This window comes from Eimeria necatrix, genomic scaffold, assembly GCF_000499385.1.
Source record: "Eimeria necatrix Houghton genomic scaffold, Enh_scaff740, whole genome shotgun sequence".
Classification (NCBI taxonomy): Eukaryota; Apicomplexa; class Conoidasida; order Eucoccidiorida; family Eimeriidae; genus Eimeria; species Eimeria necatrix.
This window is the reverse complement of record NW_013654564.1, coordinates 724-18,533: the sequence shown is the minus strand read 5'-3', so window position 1 is coordinate 18,533 and position 17,810 is coordinate 724. Positions and strand designations below refer to the sequence as shown.

The 17,810-nt window shown below is 48.9% G+C and overlaps 3 protein-coding genes across 3 annotated transcripts; 1 reads left to right on the top strand and 2 right to left on the bottom strand.

Annotated features, from left to right (window-relative positions):
* Nucleotides 1–3,648, top strand: ENH_00073840 (hypothetical protein, conserved; the record flags this gene model as incomplete). Its single annotated transcript, XM_013582790.1, has 6 exons — nucleotides 1–65; nucleotides 332–1,158; nucleotides 1,276–1,701; nucleotides 1,923–2,666; nucleotides 2,980–3,202; nucleotides 3,256–3,648. Coding segments are annotated over 6 exons (2,678 nt in total), but the record flags the coding sequence as incomplete, so codon positions are not given.
* Nucleotides 3,649–6,102: 2,454 nt separating this feature from the next.
* ENH_00073830 (Tbl2-prov protein, related) lies at nucleotides 6,103–10,240 on the bottom strand (the record flags this gene model as incomplete). Its single annotated transcript, XM_013582789.1, has 7 exons — nucleotides 6,103–6,249; nucleotides 6,704–6,779; nucleotides 7,425–7,516; nucleotides 7,991–8,092; nucleotides 8,443–8,510; nucleotides 9,545–9,638; nucleotides 9,998–10,240. 7 exons carry the CDS (start codon nucleotides 10,238–10,240, stop codon nucleotides 6,103–6,105), a joined length of 822 nt encoding a protein of 273 aa, XP_013438243.1.
* A 4,210-nt stretch (nucleotides 10,241–14,450) lies between these two features.
* On the bottom strand, nucleotides 14,451–17,257 carry ENH_00073820 (hypothetical protein, conserved; the record flags this gene model as incomplete). Its single annotated transcript, XM_013582788.1, has 6 exons — nucleotides 14,451–15,067; nucleotides 15,624–15,643; nucleotides 15,915–15,999; nucleotides 16,213–16,307; nucleotides 16,632–16,789; nucleotides 17,000–17,257. 6 exons carry the CDS (start codon nucleotides 17,255–17,257, stop codon nucleotides 14,451–14,453), a joined length of 1,233 nt encoding a protein of 410 aa, XP_013438242.1.
* Between the last annotated feature and the right edge of the window lie 553 nt (nucleotides 17,258–17,810).

The window sequence follows — 17,810 nt, the reverse complement described above, 5'->3', positions numbered from 1 at the left end:
CGGTTTGCATCCGCAGAGACGCGGAAAAAGTGGAAGAAGAACCCACCAACTACCCCTTCATCCCCGTAGGGTTTAGGGTTTAGGTTTTAGGGTGCAGGGTTTAGGGTTTAGGGTCTGTTTAGGGTTTAGGGTTTAGGGTTTAGGGTTTGTTTATGGTTTAGGGTTTAGGTTTTAGGGTTTAGCGTTTAGGGTTTAGGGTTTAGGCTTTAGTTTTTAGGCCCCAGGTAACACCAGACTTGCTCGTCCATTCCCAAATGTCTTGGCGTTCAGTGTGTGCGTGTAGGGTTTAGGGTTTAGGGTTTAGGGTTTAGGGTTTAGGGTTTGTGTGCAGGAGCTGGAGGAGGTGTTGGGCGTGACGTACCAGCGGAACGAGCACGGGCGGTGCTGGGTGGCTTACTACTTGGAGTCTGTGGGCAGCAGCAGCAGCAGCAGCAGCAGCAGCAGCAGCTGCAGCAGCAGCAGCAGCAGCAGCTGCAGGTACCGCGTGGGGATTCGCCACTTTCCCGTGGGCGAAGACGGCTTCGAAGCAGCAAGACAAAAAGCAGTTTCTCTTGTCCGATCTTCTCCTCTGCCTTTATCTCTTTTTCAAGTTTTCGACAGAGACCTCGTGGACCGTTTTGCTGCTGCAGGAGCAGCAGCAGCAGCAGCAACAGCAGCACCGCCCCCAGCAGCAGCAGCAGCAGCAGCAGCAGCAGCAGCAGCGCCGGGGGACCAGGGCGAGCTCGCTGCGTCGCTCCTGGGGCCCCGCAGGGGGGGGGGCCCCCCGGGGGGGGCCCCCGGGGGGGCCCCCCTGGCCCCGGGGGGCCCCCCTGTGGGGCCCCACAGGGTACAGCAGGGGCCCCTGGGGGGGGCCCCCCTGAGGGTCGCCAACACTTTTGCTTCCATGGCCCCTTCTGCTTCTCCTGCTGCTCAACTTGCTGCTATGGAGCGGCGGCTGCAGCTGCTGCTGCAGGGAGTTGATGCTGCTGTTGCTTGGGCTGTTGCTGCTGAGGAGTTGGGGAAGCACCAGAGCAAGAGCAGCGCTGCTGCTGCTGCTGCTGCTGCTGCTGCTGCTGCTGCAGCAGGCGGCGCCAAGGAAGCAGCAGCAGCAGCCAGCAATGCAGCCACGCAGGAACGAGCCCATGCTGCAGCTGCAGCAAAAGATGATGCCGCCTGCAGGTACCCCTTCCCTCTCCCGCTGCTGCTGCTGCTGCTGCTGCTGCTGCTGCTGCTGCTGCTGCTGTTGGAATTTCCCAGGGAAGCAGCAGCGCGTGGTTTGCTGCTGTTTTGCTGCAGGGCCCTGATGGAGCGGCGGCTGCGTGCTGCAGCAGGCGCAGCAGCTGCTGACGCTGCTGCTGCGGATCCTTCGCCCCCCGCAGCAGCAGCAGCAGCAGCAGCAGCAGCAGCAGCAGCAGCAGCAGGAGGCGCGTCTGAGTGCGGGGGCCCCGGGTCCCCGTCTTCGCCGCGGAGCCCCGCAGCAGCAGCAGCAGCAGCAGCAGCAGCAGCGGCGGAGGAGGAGCGGGAGGAGGAGTGTGGGGAGGAGGAGGGAGACGATCCCGGAGACGATCCCGATCCCGGAGACGATCCCAGAGACAAAGAACTCCCCAAAATCGGAGGAGTTTATTACAAAAGAGATGGCAATTATAAAGCCTGGGCAGCCAGCTGGCACATCAAGGGCAAGCGAGTTCGCCGCTACTTCACCGTCAAAAAACACGGATTCAGGTTAGGGTTTAGGGTTTAGGGTTTAGGGTTTAGGGTTTAGGGTTTGGGGTTTGGGGGTTGGGCGGGGGCGGGGGGTTCGGGACTCGGTGGTGAACGGCAAGGATTCGGGATGGGGTTTGGGGTTTAGGGGTTGGGGTTTGGGGTTTAGGGTTTAGGGTTTAGCGTTTGGGGTTTAGGGTTTGGGGTTTAGGGTTTAGGGTTTAGGGTTTGGGTGGCTGCAGAAACGCTTATCTGCAAGCAGTGAGGGCGAGGAAAGAGGCGGAGCAGCAAGACGGGATTTGTGTGAAGCAGAGACACCAGCAGCAGCAGCAGCAGCAGCAGCAGCAGCAGGTTTTCTCGGAGAGCTTTAGCAAGACTTACTCCAAGGCACAGCAGCAGCAGCAGCAGGAGCTGCTGCTGCTGCTCCAGCCGCGACAACAGCCCCACCAGCAGCAGCAGCAGCATCAGGGACCTTTGCTGACGCAGCTGCAGCAGCAGCAGCAGCAGCAGCAGCAGCAAGCAGCAGCATCGCTTTCTACAGATTGCAGTTTGGGAGACACCGCGCATGCAGATGCGCGTAGTGATGAGGGATATACTTTTTCAGCAGCAGCAGCAGCAGCAGCAGCAGCAGCAGCAGCAGCGACGGGTTCTGCTGCTGCTGCTGCTGCTGCAGCCGCCGAGCCTGCTCGCATTCTGGCCCCTCCCCTGTGTGCTTCCCGCGCAGCAGTTGCTGCTCCCGCAAGAGCGGACAGCAGCAGCAGCAACAGCAGCAGCAGCAGCAGCAGCAGCAGCAGCAGCAGCGAGGGCGTGATAGACTGGCGAGTGGCCAGTCCGCTGCAGCGAGCGGCCTGGGCTCTGGGGTGGCAGGTGGAAGATTTGCTGCTGCTGGTGCAGCAGCAGCAGCAGCAAGGAGGGCAGCTGCCGCAGCACGTAGAGCTGGCGCTCACAAGGGAGGCGCTGCATGCGCTGCTGCTGGACCTGCATGCGTGAGCCCTGCTGCTGCTGCTGCTGCTGCTGCTGCTGCTGCTGCTGAGGCAGGTTGTGTTGCTGCTGCTGTTGGGGTGGGTTGTGCAGCTGCTGCTGTTGCTGCTGCCGGGGCGGGTCGTGCTGCTGTTGCTGTTGAGGCGGTTGTGTTGCTGCTGCTGCTGCTGTGGCGGCTTCTGCTGCTGCTGCTGCTGCTGCTGCTGCTGCGGCTTTATCTGCACGTGGAGGAGAGCCTTTGGTGCAGCAAAGAAGCAGCAAAGTGGATAAATGAAGCAGCAATTAAAAGAAATAAATGAAATGTTTGTTTTGCTGCAGACATGTTGCTGCTTTGACGGGAATGGATTGCTGCTGCTGCTTCTCGCCGTCTGCTGCAGTGTCTGTACACCAGCAGAACGCGCTGCTGCAGCTCTTCGTGCTGCGGCGCGTGCTGCAGCAAGTCTCCCGCTGCTGCTGCTTGGAGCAGCTGGAGGGGCTGCCGCAGCTGTTTGCTGCTTCTTTTGCTGCTGGTTTGCTGCCGCGGCAGCTGCCGCTGCAGCAAGTTCGCCAGCTGCTGTTTGCTCTTTGCTGCAGTTCTCTCTTTTGGCTTCCCAGGGAAATGTATTTGCCGCAGTTGCTGCTGCTGCAGCAGCAAGGTGGCAGGACCCTTGGCGCGAGCAGCAGCAGGCGGAAGAGCAGGAAACCGAGCTGCAAGACCAACAGCAGCAGCAGCAGCAGCAGCAGCAGCTGCTGCTGGAGTGCAGCGTGAAAGCTGAAATAGAAACAGCTTTGAAAAGCAAACAAAGGGGCCCCACAGCTTCTCCCACTTCTGCGGAAATTGTGGCTTATGTGATGGCGAAGGAGAGACAAGGAGCTGGAGGCCGCGCTGCAGCAGCAGCAGCAGCAGCAGCAGCAGCAGCAGCGGCGGCAGCGGCAGAAGCAGCAGCAGCAGACGCAGCAGCGGAGCCCCTCATCGCAGCAGCACACCGTCACAGACACCATCAGTGATGGAGTCTGTTCTCTTCTCCAGAGTCGTTGCGTGGCTAGCTAGCAAGCTAGCTAGCCAGCTAGCCAGCTAGCTAGCTGGCTAGCTAGCCAGCTAGCTAGCCAGCTAGCTAGCCAGCTAGCCAGCCAGCTAGCTAGCTAGCTGCCCAGTCAGTTTGCTAGGCAGCTAGCCAACTAGCCAGCTAGCCAGCGGGCTAGCTGCACAGTGGGGGCCCCCGCCAGCTAGCTAGCCAGCTAGCTAGCTAGCCAGCTCGCTAGCTAGCTATCTTGCTAGCTAGCTGTGGCGGCAGCCAGAGCAGCAGAGGCCCCATTCTTTCCGAATTGCAGCGCATGCAGCTAGCTACCTGCAGCTAGCTAAATGTGACCAGCTAGCTGTGGCCAGCTAGCGGTGGCTAGCTAAGTATAGCTAGCCAGTTGGGGCAGTATGAGCTAGCTAAGTCCAGCTAGCTGCGGCTAGCCAAAAGCAAGTAGCCAGCAACGCCTAGCTAGCGGTGGCTAGCCGGGCGTGGCTAGCTAGCTGCTTGCGTCGCCCGACAGCAGCAGCAGCAGCAGCAGCAGCAGCAGCAGGGAGGCGTCGCTCTTTTTGCATTAACAGCATTTCCTTAAAGCTTTCGAGGAAGCTTTTCTATTTCTCAAGTTGCCTAGCGAAGAGTTTCGAGTGGCTGCGCATTCACAGCGGGCTAGCTAGCTAGCCAGCTAGCTAGCCAGCTAGCTAGCCAGCTAGCTAGCTAGCTAGCTAGCTAGCTGGCTAGCTAGCTAGCTAGCTAGCCTCGGGCTAGCTGGCGAGCTAGCCGAGTAGGTGCAGGGATGGCTGGCGAAGCTTTTAAGTATATTTGGGTGCAGTGTACGTACACTTGAATTATGTCTGCATGCGTCGTTTGATTTTATTTTTTATTTTTATTTTTTGTTTTTCGAATTTATTTATTTGCAGATTCCACGGAGAGAAAATAAAGTGAAAGTGCGAATTTTAATAAAAATAAAAAAGAATTTTATTTTTTTGTGGAGAGTTTTTGAGCCTTTTTGCGGTGTACGTACACCCGAGTGTACGTACACCTGAGCACCCACTGAAGGCGCAAGTGCATTTTGAATGGGAGGAAGCATTTAATTGAATAAATAAAGACATTTAATTGAATAAATAAAGACATTTAGAGTTCAATTTTGGAAATTAATGCAAAATAAAGACATTTAGAGTTCAATTTGTCGCAATTATTAAGCCTCTGCGCATGCAAGCTCCGCATACACCCCAGCCGCTGCATGCATGCAGCGGCGCGAGCTGTCCGTACACCCCAACTGCGGGGTTTTCAGATAATTCTTTTTGCATTTTTTCACTTTTTCAATTCCATTCAAGAGTACTGCGGAAGCCGGAGGATCACGGGACGCAGGCCTTTCTGCAAGGCACACGCAGAACTAGGGTTTAGGGTTTACGGACTAGGGTTTAGGGTTTACGGACTAGGGTTTAGGGTTTAGGGTTTGCAGACACTGCGCATGCTTGCTCAAGTGCGCTAACGTTTCGCCTCTTAACCGCTGGAGACGTCCACTAGGGGGTTGCGGCCAGCGTTTACGGTTTAGGGCTTGCGATTAGGGTTTAGGGTTTAGGGTTTAGGGTTTAGGGTTTACGGAGCTTAGGAGAATGAATTTGTTGTTAGGAGCAACAATCAAACTTTCGATCGGCTGGCTCGTCACGTGCTCCACAGTCTGCAGCACAAACCCTAAACCCTAATCATAAACCCTAAACCCTAATCATAAACCCTAAACCCCAATCACGAACTCTAAACCCTCATCCGAAACCCCCGCCTCACTGCCTGAAAACCCTAAATCAGAGGTTGTCAAAGCAGCAGCAGTGCATAAGCCTTCTAACGGGAACGCCCAATTAGGGTTTAGGGTTTAGGGTTTAGGGTTTCTAGGGTTTAGGGTTTACTTTGAACAGCTGAAGTTCTGCTGCGCGGAAAAAGTGCAAAGTGCTTCCAGTAGCCACAATTATAACTTCCCCGTCTCTGGAAAAGTCTGAAACAAAACCCTAAACCCTAAACCCTAAACCCTAAACCCTAAACCCTAGCGCGTGGAGAAGGCCCCAACCCCAGCCCCCTAATTTGCCAGCTGGTTCTCTGGCGGTGGGACTCTGCAGCTGCGGAACCCAAGGGTTTACGGTCTAGGGTTTAGGGTTTAGGGTTTAGGGTTTACGAAGTGTCGTGCGGCCGCTTGACTCCAACGGCACTGTCGTCTCTGTGATTTTCTTCGTGTCTTCCCCGGCCTGCAGAACAAACCCCAAACCCTAAACCCTAAACCCTAAACCCTAAACCTGCGTGGTTTCGATCGGTCAGGACTTCTTGTCCGTTGAGCCCCTGTCCCTCCTCGCTGCCATGAACTAGGGTTTAGGGTTTGGGGCTTAGTGCCGGCTAGGGTACGGGCCAGCTAGGGTTTAGGGTTTAGGGCGGGCTAGGGTTTAGGGTTTAGGGTTTAGGGTTTGCGTGCCTGGTGGCGGACGTCGAGGCGCCACAGAGAAAACCCTCCCCCTTTGTTGACAACAGCAGCTCTTTTTGAATCTTCAGAAATGCAAAAAGCAATTAAGCCCGAAGAGCTCTTCACGTCCATGGCTTTCTCCAGCTGCAGCAGCAGCAGCAGCAACAGCAGCAGCAGCAGCAGCAACAGCAGCAGCAGCAGCAGCAGCAGCAGCAGCAGTAGCAGCAGCAGCAGTAACAGCAGCAGCAAACAAAACCTCGCTTTAAGCGCCGCTTCCAAGCCCTTTTTTGGGGTTTTGCGGCCTTCGAACTCGCCGCTAGGGTTTAGGGTTTTGCTGCAGCAAACCCTTCCCCAAACCCTTTTTTGGGGTTTTCTTCGGCCGTTTGACTTGGACTTTTTGCGTCTTTTCCCAACTAATCTTTTAACTTCATTATTCTTTTATCTTCATTTAATTTTAATTTTAATTTTAATTTTAATTTAATTTTAGTTTTAATTTTAATTTTTCCAAACGCGCAAAGGACCCGAGGTGTACGTACACCCCGCGCTCCGCCGCGAGCCTTGAGGTGTACGTACACCTCAAGCGCAAGTGTCTTTTCACCTTTTGGAAGTTTCCGCCTTTTGCCTTCACTTCAAATATTTTAACTCCTGGGGCCCAGGCCGCGCAGCCAAAGAGGCTGCAGCAAACCGAAACGCACGAGGGTTTAGGGTTTAGGGTTTAGGGTTTGCGGAGAGGCTCTGGGGCTTAGGGTTTGGCAGGGAGTCTTTAGGGTTTAGGGTTTGGCGGGGAGTCTTTAGGGTTTAGGGTTTGGCGGGGAGTCTTTAGGGTTTAGGGTTTAGCGGCAAGTGTTTAGAGTTTAAAGCGTGAAGAGTTGCAGGCAAGCGTGCTAACTACTGATGAGCTAGCTAGCCAGCCAGCTAGCTAGCCAGCTAGCCAGGCAGCTAGCCAGCTAGCTAGCCAGCTAGCTAGCCAGCTAGCCAGTTAGCTAGCTAGCTAGCCAGCTAACTGAAGCTCTGCAGTTATCGACCTGGCTAGCTGTTGCACGTCCATGTTTACACCTGGCTAGCCAGCTGGTCAGCTAGCTAGCTAGCTGGTCAGCTAGCTAGCTAGCTGACCAGCTGGCTTGCTAGCTAGCTAGCGGGCTGCCTGGCTAGCTGGCTAGCTATCTGGCTGTCTGCTCGACTGCCTAGCCGGTTAGCAATATGCCTAGCTAGCTGGCTAGCTGACTAGCTAATAGAATGACCAGCTAGCTATCTAGCTAGCTAGCTGGCTAGCTGGCTAGCTAGCTAGCTAGCTAGCTAGCTAGCTCGTGGCGGCAGACCAGCCGTCGCCGCTGACGGAAAGCTGGAGGTTGTGGACTTGTTTGGTGTCGACGGAAGCCAGGAGATCTCCTTCGTAGGAGTGGACGCGAAGCTGCAAAAAGAAAAAAAAAGAAATGAAAGAAACTCCGAAACAAATCCCCAAAAACCCGCCCTCTCCAGTGTACGTACACCCCGCAAAACCAGCCGCATGCAAAAATTTCAAAACGGCGCTTCAGGTGTACGTACACCCCAAACGCGACTAGCCAGCTCGCGAGGGCTGGGGTGTACGTACACCTGAGGCGTCTGCAAGAACCCAAAAGACTTTCCAACTTTCTTTTCGCCGGACTCTTCAGGCGGCAAACAACAAAAGTGGAATTAAAATAAATAAAAGTGAGGAAACAAAAAGAGGGCGCGGGGGAAGCGTCGCGGTTGGGGTGTACGTACACCTGGCGGCTTGGCCGCGAGCGGCGGAGGCGCCGGAAACGCGCATTGGGGGAAAGGGAGTAAATTTGTGGAAATAAAAGATTAAATTGTGGAAAAAAGAATTAAATTAAAATAAATAAATTAAATTAATCTTTTAATTCACCTCTGTGTCGTCTCCGTCGCCCCGAGACACCACCCAAGGGCCTTTTCCGGAAATCAGTTGGGCGACGACGCCTTTTTGCAGGGGGTGTTTGCTGCGGTGTATCTACACCCCGAGTCCACAAAAAAAAGCAAAAAAGTATTTTTTAATTAATTAAATTGCTTTTATTCGAATTCAAATGTTAAATCTGATCTTAATTGTGCAAATTGCAACAAAAACTGCGCCATAAGTGTTCAAATTTTCCAAAAAGACGCGCTAACGAAAGACTCTGCTGCTGCTCCTGAGGTGTACGTACACCCCGTTTTCCGGGTGTACGTGCAGACACCCAAAAGAGGCACGGGGGAAAAGCAAAAGAAGTGGAAAAGCAGAAAAGTAGAAAACCATTTTTCTTTTTTAATGCTGCCAATTAATTCTTTATTCTTTTTGTCCATCAAAAGCTCTTCAAGTTTTCCTACTTCCTTCATTCCCGTCACTTTCTTGTTTTCAATTTTCACTTCGAAACAAACCATTCGTCCTTCCGTGGCTGCAGATACATAAACCCTAAACCCCAAACCCTAAACCCCAAACCCCAAGCCCTAAACCCTAAGCCCTGCGCTCCAAACCCCAAACCCTAAATCTCCCCGAAAGTCGCTTTGCGCGTTGCGGTGTACGTACACCTGAGCAGCCGCTGAGGTGTACGTACACCTGAGCAGCCGCTGAGGTGTACGTACACCTGAGCAGGCGCTGAGGTGTACGTACACCTCAGTGTGCGCTGGAGCAGGGGCGTTGGGGTGTACGTACACCTGGAGGCTCACCCATGGCGGCGGCGAGAAAAGCCGAATTTTTATTTTGTTTTTCTTTACTCCAAAAGTCAATTGCAGAAAAAGTGTCTTCTCGAAAATTCAAAAAGTAAGTGCTGCCTCCGTCTAAGGCCACGTGCACTTTGCCGTCGGCCGTGGCTGCCGCTATCAGCGCTGCAGCAAAAACAATTAATTAATTAATTAATTTAATTATTTCAATTAATTTAATTTGAGTTATTTAATTTAATTTAATTTATTTAATTTAATTAATTCAATTTAATTTAATTTCACGAGTTCAATTAAAATGGGGGGCCGGCGGAGTTGAAAGAAAATAAAACTTCGCTGCTGCGCGAGCGCGGCGGAGTAGTGCCTTAAAAGAAAATTGGAAATAACAAAAGATTAAAATTAAAAAAACAATAAAAATTTATTCTAAATTTTAATTTAAAATAAATTTTAATTTATTTTGGAATTTACATTAATTCAAATAGAGTCTCTAATTGCAGAAAAGAAGGAAAGATCCAGAAAAGGGAAAAAGCCTTTTTCAAAAAAAAGAAATACCGGAAAAAGAAGAAGTACTTTCAGATTCAAAAAGAGGACATATCCGAAAAGAAAAAAGCAATTTCAGATTTCATAAAAAAGAATATCAAAAAAAGAATAAGTCTTTTCAGATTTAAACGAATGTCGAAAAAGAATAAGTCTTTTCAGATTAAAAAAGGAAATATCGAAAAAAGAAAAAGAAACTTCGAATTAAAAATATTAAAAGTCTTTTTTAACTCACGCGCATGCGGGGCCACGGCGATGCAGTCCACGGGTTTGTTGACTCCTTTAACGAAGTCCACGAAAAGTTCATTTTCGCGAAAACTCGGCGTTTGCTGCAGAAGTTTTGGACATTTAAAATGGTTTTATTCAATTAAAAATAAAAATAAATCAATTAAACAAATGCGCAAAGAGAAAAAAGAGAAAAGTCCAAAATCCCGCGGTCGCGCGCCGGGTGTATGTACAGCTGCTGCGCGAAGTTGCAACTTTTCCACTTTTGCAACTTTTGCAAAAAGTGGCCATTTCGTGCATCAAACTAAGCAAATTGAAGTTGTTTTGGACGAAAAATGAATTTAAAATGGAAATGGAAGTGAAATTCGCCTTCAAACGGAGTTTGAAGCGGCCAACCTGGAGTCAATTTCAGGTGTCTGTACACCTGAAAGTCCATTTCAGGTGTACAGACACCTCGACGCACCTGGGGCTCCGAGGAGTGTTTCTGCGACTCCGGGGGATGCGCATTTGATTTGAAGTTTTGTTTTTGTTTTTTGTGTTTTAGTTTCTTCATTTGGCGTTCAACTTCGCCATTTGTGGCCTGTAAACCCTCCAGTTCCTCCCGGTTTGCGGCGCGCTGGCTGCTGCTGCAGCGCTGCAGCAGCAGCAGCCCGAGCAGCAGCAGCAGCAGCGAAACTGCGACGCTGAGAAGCACCTGAGTTTCCATTTTTTCAAAAAGGAAAATTTAAATCCTCCATTCCTTTGCCCCTTCTTTGCGGCCAAAAGGCCGGAGGCGCGGCGCTGCAGATCTCGCGGACTTGTGTTTTTTTTCGTTTGGAATTTCGAATTCAACTTTTCAACTTTGAACTTTGAAAAGCTGCCAAGTCCAAAAGCCTCGCCGACTTCCGCATGCAGCGGCCCCGCGGCGGCTTCTCGAGGCTTACAGTCAAAAAAGAAAACAAAAAGAAAACAAAAAGAAAAAGAAATTCAAAAAAGTGGAAAAAAGAAGAAATTCAACTTCGACTTTGCGCAGCAGCTGTACATACACCCCGCGTCCGGTGCCGCCGTCCCGTCGGCAGCGGCCGTTTTCAGCGTTTTTCTTTTTTCTTTTTTGCTTTTTTTGTTTTTTATTAATTTAGTTTTTTTTTTATTTAAATTTAATCAAATTTAATTTAATTTAAATAAAAACAAATTCAAAATCCGAATTCGTGAACCGTCAATGTCCAGACACCGTCGCCAAACGCTGCCGACACAAAGACAGCCCCGGACTTCTCTAGGAGGTGAAGTGACAGCAAATAAAAAGTAAATTAAAATAAATAAATAAATAAATAAATAAATAAATAAATAAATGATGAATTAATAAATAAATAAAACGAAAAATGGATGGTAAAGAAACGAAGAAGCAAAGAAACAACAACTTCAGTAATAGATCCATCACTAAAGAAATTATTTAACAATTCCTTGCTAATGAATGTTTAGTTCAATATATAACTTATTTATATGTATACATATATACATATATAAGTATATATATATGTAAATATATACATATATATACATATATATATTCATATATATATGAGAAGAAGAGAAAAGACCAGTGGGTAAAGAAATAAATAAACACTTAAATTAAAAGACTGATACGCAAATTAATAAATAAATAATGTAATAATTTATTTTTAAATAAAAAAAGCAAAATTAAAAATGGTAAATTTGCTGATCTGCAAAAGAATTAATAAAAGGAACGGAGAGGTGGACATACCCCTGAGCGCAGTTGTTTATATTTTGTTTCTACTTATATTTATATTTACACTTACATTTGTATTTATATTTATATTTATATTTATATTTATATTTATATTTATATTTATATTTATATTTATATTTATATTTACTTGTATACTTATATTTATAAATTGTATTTATATCTACATTTTTATTTTTAATTGTATTTGGAGCCCAAGAGAAAAGCCTTTTGCTGCTGCATGCAGCAGCATGCAAAACTTTTAAAGATATGATTTAACAATTCCTTGCTAATGAATGTTTACTTCATTATATAACTTATATATATATATATATATGTATGCACATATAAGCATATATATATATATATATATGTATATATATATATATATGCGTATATATATATATATATTTGTACGTTTATATATATATAGATGTATAAATATATATATATATATATATGGGTATATATATACAAACATATGTATATATATATATATATATATATATACATAAAGTTAATATAAGCTTGTACATAGAGATAATATATATAATACTACATTAACTTTACATTTATTTGATATTTATTTATTTTTAATTTGAGAAAGTAGTTACACAAAAAGGCAAATACGCGCAAAGACGGGGTGTATGTACGCCCCGCGTTTTGCCCAGCGGGGTGTACATACACCTCAAAACGCATGCAAAGTTTATTTAAAAACAAAAAAGCATTTTTTCAAAAAGTTAATTTCGCATTTTTTGATAGAATGCCTTTTCTTCAATTGGATGAGAATTGTCTTAATGCTTCTTTGTTGGGTTTAAAGTCTTCTTTCGCTGCAGCAAGCGGCAACGCTGCAGCTAGCTGGAGCTAGCTGCGGCTAGCCGGAGCTAGCTGCGGCTAGCTGGAGCTAGCTGCGGCTAGCTGGAGCTAGCTACGGCTAGCTGCGTGTAGCTCCAGCTAGCTGCAGCTAGCTGAGGCTAGCTATGGCTAGCAGGAACTACTTCTGGCTGGCTAGCTGGGGGATGCTTTTGGCTAGCTGCAGCTAGCTGTGGCTAGCTGCAGCGAACTGTGGCCATCTGAGGCAGCTCATCCTGGCTAGCTGGGGCAAGCCGGGGCAGCCGCAGCTAGCCAGGCCTGGCTAGCTAGCGAGAAGCAGCAGCAGCTAGCTAGCCAGGCCTGGCTAGCTAGCGAGAAGCAGCAGCAGCTAGCTAGCCACGCCTGCCAAGCTAGCAACAAACAGTCAAACAGCTAGCTAGCTAGCTAGATAATTAGCTAACTCTTTGCTCGCGAATCTAGTTAGCTAGTCAGCTAGGTAGCTAGCTAGCTAGCTAGCTAGCTAGCTGTGGGGCTACTGAGATGGCTAGGCCAGCTCGGAGGCTGCCACTGGCTGCCATTAAAAAGTGCAAATAAATAAATAAATAAAAAGCAAAGCAAGCTATATATAAATCTATATATAAATTTATATATTTATATATTTACATATTTATATTCATATATTTGTGTAAACAGATGAAGTTTAATCAACTAGTTATCTAACGGTCAATTGGCTTCTTACTCATCTAGCTAGCTAGCTAGCTAGCAAGCTAGAGGCGGGGACGAATAACTAGCTAGCTAGATGGCTAGCTAGCTAGCTGGCTGGCTAGTCAGCGAGTTAACTGGCTAGCTAGCTAACCAGCTAGCTAGCTAGCTGGCTAGCCTCTCTTAGGGCTGGCTAGCTAAATGCGTGCACACACAATTGATTGTTATCTGTGCATACTATTTGCGCTAATATTCGCCTAGTTTAGGGTTTAGGGTTTAGGGTTTAGGGTTTAGGGTTTGGGGTGTATGTACAGCCTCTGTATCAGCGCAAACAAGCGCTGCAGGGGAGAAGAGCAAAAAAAATGAATTTCTTTTTTAATTGAAATAAAATAAATTGAATTAATTTAAAATTAAAAAAAAATAAAATAATTAAATCAAATGTCAAAAAGAACAATTCTGAAGTTGCAAATTTGCTTCAAGCCCCACTGGCTGCAGCCGACGGCGCATGCAGCAGCAGCAGCAGCAGCAGCAGCAGCAGCTGCTGCTGCTGCTGCCAGCTTTCTGCGCTTTCGAGTTCATTTGAAAGATTTAAATATAATTAAATTAAATTATTTATTTAATTTGTTTTGCAAAATCAGAAAAAATAATTAAAAGACATTATTAACCTCCAGACAAGGGCCCCCAGGGGCCTTCCAGGCCCCATGGCAGCAGCAGCAGCAGCAGCAGCAGCAGCAGCGCGAGTTGCAGCAGCAGCTGCAGCAGCGGCTGCAGCAGCAGCTGCTGCTCCGTCCTTTTCGCTGCCACTGCTGGGGGCTTCCTGTGGGGCCCCCCGGGGGCCCCTGTGGGCTGCTGGGGGGCCCCTGGGAGCCCCCGGGGGCCCCCGGGGGGCCCCTGGGGGCCCCCAGGGGGCCCCCTGGGGGCCCCCGGGGGCCCCCTGGGGGCCCCTAATGGGTTTAAATTTGTTTGCCAATAGAAGCTGGCAAACAAATAAGAGGCGGCGGCTTTATCGCACAAAGCGAAAGAGATATATTAGGAAGGGGGAGACTCTCTATAGAGTCAGCTGAAGCAGCAGCAGCAGCAGCAGCAGCAGCAGCAGCAGCAGAAGCAGCAGCAGCAGATGCAGCAGCAGTGCAGGGTTTGCATCTTTTGCTTCTTTTTTAAGGCTTTCAAGTTCTTCCTGTTAAGGAAAGGCTCACAAAAAGCAGAGGCCGACAACTCCGCCAGCCAGCTGTCCAGCTAGCCAGCTAGCTGGCTAGCTAGCTGGCTAGCTGGCTAGCTAGCCAACTAACTGGCTAGCTAGCCAGCTGGCCAGCTTGGCAGCAGGTGCCTGCCTATCAACAGGTTTGACGGCTGGCAGTGCTAGCCAGCTAGCTAGCCAGCTAGCTAGCTAAGCAGCTAGCTAGACAGCTAGCTAACCAGCTAGCTAGCCAGCTAGCTAGCTAGCTGGCTAGCTAATCAGCTAACTAGCTAATCAGCTAGCTAGCCAGATAGCTAGCTAGCTAGCTAGCTAGCTGGCTAGCTAGCTAGCTAGCCATTCCTTTTTGGCGCAGGAAAAGACGAAGCCCCCCGTGTCCGCCGTCGAAAGAACCCGCGTCGCAGCCCGGCCCGCCAGCCGAAACCCTAAACCCTAAACCCTAAACCCTAAACCCTAAACCCTAATTTGGGTGAAGGGAGAAAGCTAGTGGAAGGGGGAGGGCCAGCGGCGGGCGAGTTGGCCCTTGTTGGTGGGGAAGGAGGGCAGGGCGTCTGCGGGGTGTACGTACACCTGGGACTTGAGTTGAATTTCTTTTTCGCTTTTTATTTTTCTTCTGGAAAGTCTGTCGAGAAAAGAAAGTCTTTTTCTTTTGAAGAGAGGATCTAGGAAGCGGTGGCTAGCTGCCAGGTAGCTAGCTAGCTGCGGGGCTTGCTGCAGCGCCTGCTGCAGCTGCTGCTGCGCCTGCTGCTGCTGCTGCTGCTGCTGCTGCGCCTCCGCCCGCCCCAGCGGCCCCCGCAGCAGCACGCGGTGTACGTACACCCCGCGGCCCTGCAGCAGCCCCAGCGCCACGGGGCCCCTCGGAGGCGCAGCAGCTCTTTTGCTGCTGCGCCCCGCAGCAGCAGCTGCTGCTGGACCTGCTGCTGCTGCTGCTGCTGCTGCTGCTGCTTCTGGGGGGGCTGCAGCAGCTGCTGCTGCAGCTTCAGCAGCGCGACACAGCAGCCGCGACCGAGCCACGGCTCTGTCGTCCCCGGCTGCCTCCTCTGCTGCTGCTGCTGCTGCTGCTGCTGCTGCTGCTGCTGCTGCTGCACTGGGAGGTCCCGCTGCAGCAAAGAACTCAGCAGCACAAATAAAACAAATTTTGCTTTTATTTCAAACTCCAATTTAATTCTTAATTCTTTAAAAGGGCCCACAACTTGATCGTAATAAACAAAATAAATAATAAATAATAAATAATAAATAATAAATAATAAATAATAAATAATCAACAAATAAGAAGTAAATAATAAATAAATAAATAATAAATGGTAAATAATAAATAATAAATGATAATTAGTAAATAAATAAATATTAAATAATAAATAAATAAATTAATAAATAGCAATAAATGGAATTCGCAACAGAAAAAAAACTAAATAATAAAACACACAAATAGCAAAGACGTGCAGCAAATGAACAGCAAATAAATAAATAAATAAATAAATAAATAAATAAATAAATAATATAAATTTAAATAAATAAATAAATAAATAACTAATATGAATTTAAATAAATAAATAAATAAATAACTAATATGAATTTAAATAAATAAATAAAATAGATTTAAATAATAATTAATTAATTAATTAATTAATTAAAAATTACCCCCAAAAGACTTACGGAAGGTGGGGGCCTTATAGCTGCAAGGAGCAGCAGGCAGCAGCAGGGTGAAGCCCTTTTGCTGCTTTTTGATTCAGAAAAGCCTTCAACTCCGCCGTCGATCTGACAACAAACACGCCAAATTAGGGTTTAGGGTTTAGGGTTTAGGGTTTAGGGTTTGGCGTTTGGAGCGCACGCAGCGCCGCTCTCTGCGACCCAGTGAGCGTTGAGGGTTTAGGTTCTAGAGGTCGTAGGGTTTAGGGTTTAGGGTTTAGCGGCCCTAGGGTTTAGGGTTTAGGGTTTAGGGTTTACTGGCATTCGGTGGCCTCTCTGAGGTTTTGTTCAAACTCCTCCACCTTCCCCTCCATGTTGGCAGACCTCTCCAGCAAAGCGAGAACTGCTCACAAACCCTAAACCCTAAACCCTAAACCCTAAACCCTAAACCCTAAGAGCTGGCTGCCGGGCTGCGTGGCATAAACCCTAATGCAGAGCTCTCTTGTCTGCTTCTTCGCCTTAGCCCTAGCCCTCGTTCCCCGCAAACCCTAAACTCTAAACCCTAAACCCTATACCCCAAACCCTAAACCCTAAACCCTAAACCCTAAACCCTCACGCGCTTCGGGCTGCATCTTGTCTGTCCACCGCCAGGGCCTTTGCTGCGGCACCACGCCGCTAAGAGGATCATCAAAGAAGAGGGAGTTGTAGAGCCTGCAGCACAAACCCTAAACCCTAAACCCTAAACCCTAAACCCTAAACCCTACATCCTTGGCCCTTCAGCCGAGTCTAGCAGGCTAGTATCCCAGAGGGTATTCCCTCAAGGGTTTAGGGTTTAGGGTTTGCGGTCCAGGCGTTTAGACGCGCACAGCGCGAGCCGCTGCCCAGCGCCAGGGTTTAGGGTTTAGGGTTTAGGGTTTAGGGTTTACGCGTGCAGGTCTTGCAAAGTAGGGTTTTCGGCGAGCAGTTCTGCGTCGAGCTGCTGCAGCAGCTCGACGCAGAGCTGCTAGGGTTTAGGGTTTAGGGTTTAGGGTTTACGCATGCAGGTCTTGCAAAGTAGGGTTTTCGGCGAGCAGTTCTGCGTCGAGCTGCTGCAGCAGCTTTTTAATTTGCTGCTGCTTCTGAGTCAGCAGCAGCAGCAAACGAGAAAGGGCCAGCAGCGCAGGGTGCGTCTGCTTCGGGGCGTACCGCAGCGCCTTCAAACACCCAAACCCTAAACCCTAAACCCTAAACCCTAAACCCTAAACCCTAAACCCTAAACCCTAGACCCCAGACCCTAAACCCCAGGGCCTTGTGTTCGGCTCGCTGCTGCCTCGTCCGCGGCGGGGAGCCCCGAGTTGCAAAGCCCAAACCCTAAGCCCCAAGCCCCAAACCCTAAACCCTAAACCCTAAACCCTAAACCCTACCTGCATCTCGAAGTACTGCTGCACGGAGAAGCTGGGGAGGTCGAACTTGCTGGGCCAGTAATACTCCTTCATTTCTTTTCCTTTTAAGGGTTTCAGCCACGCAGATTCTCCAGGAAGTCCTTTTGCAAATCCGAAGAGTTGCTGCTGCAGCGCGCGGGCGCGGCTGCTGAGGTGTACGTACACCTGAGCTGCTGCGCCCAGCGTCCGCAGCCGCGGCGGGCCGCCCGCGGCCAGCGGCCGCAGCCCCGGAGGCGCCATTTGAGGCTTGTTTGCGAATTAATTGCCAATTAAATCATTTAATTTCATTTTTAATTCAAAATTAAACTCCATTTCGCCGATTTCGCCGCCAGATCGCCTCGCGCCGCTCGCAGCTGTCTGTACACCCGACGCATGCGCGCAGCGCTTCGACCAAGCCGCTCGAAAACGGAATGAAAACACTTTATTTATTCTTTTTATTTCTTCTATTTGATTTTATTTACAAAAAAAACAAAATTTTAACGAAAATGACCCACCAACTCTAACAAACACTTCCCTGCATGCTGCCGCCGTTGGCTGCAGCTGCTGCTGCTGCTGCTGCATGCTGCTGCTGCTGCTGCTGCTGCTGCTGCTGTCTTCTGCTGCTGTTGCTGCTGGTCCTCTGTCTAGCCGGTGTTGCTGTCTTTATCTCTAGTGCTGCAGTACTCTCTGCTCTTGCAGGCCCAAACCCTAAACCCTAAACCCTAAACCCTAAACCCTAAACCCTAGTTTCCGTGCCTTTACGAGGTGTATCGACACCTCAATACCACAAGCCGTTGTCCTGAAATCTTCTTTT